Here is a 3146-nt window from a genome sequence, read left to right on the forward strand (position 1 = left end):
TCAAATTAATCCCCAGGGCACCAATTACACCAGGCTGGCTTTGGTTCACTGAATGCATTAATGAGGTGTTGTGGCTCTCTGAACTCAGGTACTCCCAGTTGCTTCTCGAATCATGGGCCATAGATCGCACATCTCAGTATAAAATTTCCTGCATGCTCCCAGACTGGCAGTTTCTATTGATGGGGAAATGCCACCACATCTCTCTCTCTCTTCTCAGCAGGTATGTGCTATTGTCCTGAATTACAGTCAGACACACACAGAGACACCATGGGGAGGAGTGAAGTTTTGGAATAGCCTTCCAAGGGAAGCAGTGGGGGCAAAAGACCTATCTGGCTTTAAGATTAAACTTGATAAGTTTATGGAGGAGATGGTATGATGGGATAATATGATTTTGTCAATTAATTGATCTTTAAATATTCATGGTAAATAGGCCCAATGGCCTGCGATGGGATGTTTGATGGGGTGGGATCTGAGTTACTACAGAGAATTTTTTCCTGGGTATCTGGCTGATGAATCTTGCCCGCATGCTCAGGGTTCAGCTGATCACCATATTTGGGGTCGGGAAGGAATTTTCCTTCAGGGCAGATTGGAAGAGGCCCTTGAGGTTTTTCGCCTTCCTCTGTAGCATGGGGCATGGGTTACTTGCTGGAGGATTCTCTGCTCCTTGAAGTCTTTAAACCACGATTTGAGGACTTCAGTAGCTCAGACATAGGTGAGAGGTTTATCACAGGAGTGGGTGGGTGAGATTCTGTGGCCTGCATTGTGCAGGAGGTCAGACTAGATGATCATAATGGTCCCTTCTGACCTTAATGTCTATGAATCTATGAATCTATGAATCAGCAGGTACTGAATTCCAGACCTCCAGCACCAAAAGCCTCAGCCCCAACTCCGACCCCTTTAGCTAAAGGAGCGACCTCCTGGATTGGAAAAAATAGGCAATTACCTAGTCACTGAAGCCAGGGCTTCCCATGATGTCGCTGGGTTTTCATACATACTCCAGGAAATGCCAAAACGCTTAATTAGCACAGTGAGCAACTTTACCCCAAATGGATGTGCCAAGCCACAGAGCTCCCCCTGCCCAAAGAGGGTCAAAGATTTACACTCCTTTACTCTCACCCCTTCATTAGATAAGGAATAATCCCTGCAGACTGATTCTCTCACAGGAGAGTCACAAGTCACTGTTTTCTCTTTGGATTAGTGAACAGGAGTGTTTGTATGGGGGGCATGATTAACCTGCGTGTCATTGTATTTCCACAGTGTCTGCATTTTATCGAACATCTGGAATGACCAGCTGTGAACATCTGGCTCTGTGGACTAAGCCCTTTCCTGAGCTGGTACTGATGTCCATTAAGAAACTGATCTCCATTTATCTTCACTTATTTCATTACAGAGAAGGGACAGGTTTTCCTCACTATCTACCTGCCCACATCTCTGTAGCTGTCTGATCTCTGTTGAGAGGAGATGGAAGAAGGAAATCACTCGGAGGCGACTGAGTTCATTCTCTCAGGAATGACAGATCGTCCGGAGCTACAGGTCCCCCTGTTCGGGGTTTTCCAACTGATTTATGGTATCACCCTGGTGGGGAATGGGGGGATGATCTTGTTAATCACAATTGATCCCCGACTCCACACCCCCATGTACTTTTTCCTCAGGAATTTGTCTTTCTGTGATCTCTGCTTTTCCTCCGTAATTTTCCCTAAGATGCTTCTGAATTTCTTAGCCGAGAGGAAGAGCATTTCTTACACTGCCTGCGCTGTGCAAATGTATCTCTCTATCGCTTTTGGAGATGTTGAGTGCCTCTTGCTGGCTGTGATGGCATATGACCGTTATGTGGCCATCTGTAACCCGCTGCTCTATACGGTCACCATGTCCAGGCACCTTTGTAAGCAGCTGGTGGCTGGGGCATACGCTGTGGGGGTGGTGGATTCAATGATACACACGTGTTGTACATTTCGGCTGTCATTCTGCAGCTCCAACATCATCAATCATTTCTTCTGTGACGTCCTCCCACTGATGGCGCTCTCCTGTTCTGACACCCGCATCAATGAGATTGTGATGTTTGCTTCAATGTGCTGCATTCAAGTCATCAGCTTTGTGACTGTCCTCCTCTCCTATGTCTATATCACCTTCACCATCCTGCAGATCCGCTCTGCCGAGGGCCGACACAAAGCCTTCTCCACCTGCTCTTTCCACTTGACCTCTGTGGTCCTGTATTTTGGCACCCTCCTCTTCATGTATTTACGTCCCACCTCCAGCTATTCCACGGATACAGACAAAGTGGCCTCAGTGTTTTACTCGCTGGTGATCCCCATGTTGAACCCCCTCATCTACAGCCTGAGGAACACGGAGGTGAAGGACGCCCTGAGGAAAGCAATGAATAAACTGCAAACAAATTCTTGAATCTGTTTCATTCAGTACTGGTTTAGTGGAGGGGAGTGGAAACAGGTGAATTCAATTTTCAGTCCATTACAAAATAATTTCGGAGAGCCCGTGGTAGTTTTGTTCATTATTATATTGTTATTATTATTAATTTGTTTGTATTCCAACAAGGTCTGCAGTCCCCAACTGAGATCAGTGGACAAAATTCGGGAAGCATAAAGGAAATGCAGGAAACCCAAGTGCATAGTTTGCCGGGTTCGGTCACAGAGACCCTCATTGGGTCATCTCATGTGCTGAAATTACCTCTGAGCCCATTTTCCCTTCCAGCCTGGGACTCCAGAACCCTGTCTTGTTGAGCCAGACACACGAGCCAGCTGCAACACAGACCTAGGCTCTGGGTGATGCACCCAAAGCTGCAGATCTAGACTGAAACCAGCTTAGCAGGACACCTGTCTCCAGTACACAGATACCCAGCTCCCAATGGGATCTAAACCCCAAATAAATCTGCTTTACTCAGTATAAAGTTTATACAGGATAAAATGATAAACGCTTGCCCTCTATATCACTGCAAGAGAGATATGCACAGCTGTTTGCCCCCCCCCCCCGCCCCAGGGAACAATCACTTACACTAAGTTTATAAATAAACAAAAGTGATTTTATTAAGTATAAAAAGTAGGATTTAAGTGGTTTCAGTAATAGCAGAGAGAACAAAGCAAAATAAAACAAAACACTCAGGCTAAGCTTAATATACTCAGACATCAGTTACA

At 45.9% G+C, this 3146-nt stretch overlaps 1 protein-coding gene across 1 annotated transcript; it reads left to right on the top strand.

The window, feature by feature from the left end:
- The first annotated feature begins 1461 nt into the window (after positions 1-1461).
- On the top strand, positions 1462-2463 carry LOC141989853 (olfactory receptor-like protein OLF1). Its single transcript, XM_074956774.1, has one exon. The coding sequence runs from the start codon at positions 1462-1464 to the stop codon at positions 2398-2400; it is 939 nt and encodes a 312-aa protein (XP_074812875.1). The 3' UTR covers positions 2401-2463.
- Positions 2464-3146: the final 683 nt, after the last annotated feature.

Source organism: Natator depressus, chromosome 6 (assembly GCF_965152275.1).
Source record: "Natator depressus isolate rNatDep1 chromosome 6, rNatDep2.hap1, whole genome shotgun sequence".
Classification (NCBI taxonomy): domain Eukaryota; kingdom Metazoa; phylum Chordata; order Testudines; family Cheloniidae; genus Natator; species Natator depressus.

What these genes read in the sequence shown, in the direction of transcription:
- LOC141989853 (XM_074956774.1), top strand. Translation starts at nt 1,462, where the DNA reads ATGGAAGAAGGAAATCACTCGGAGGCGACTGAGTTCATTCTCTCAGGA.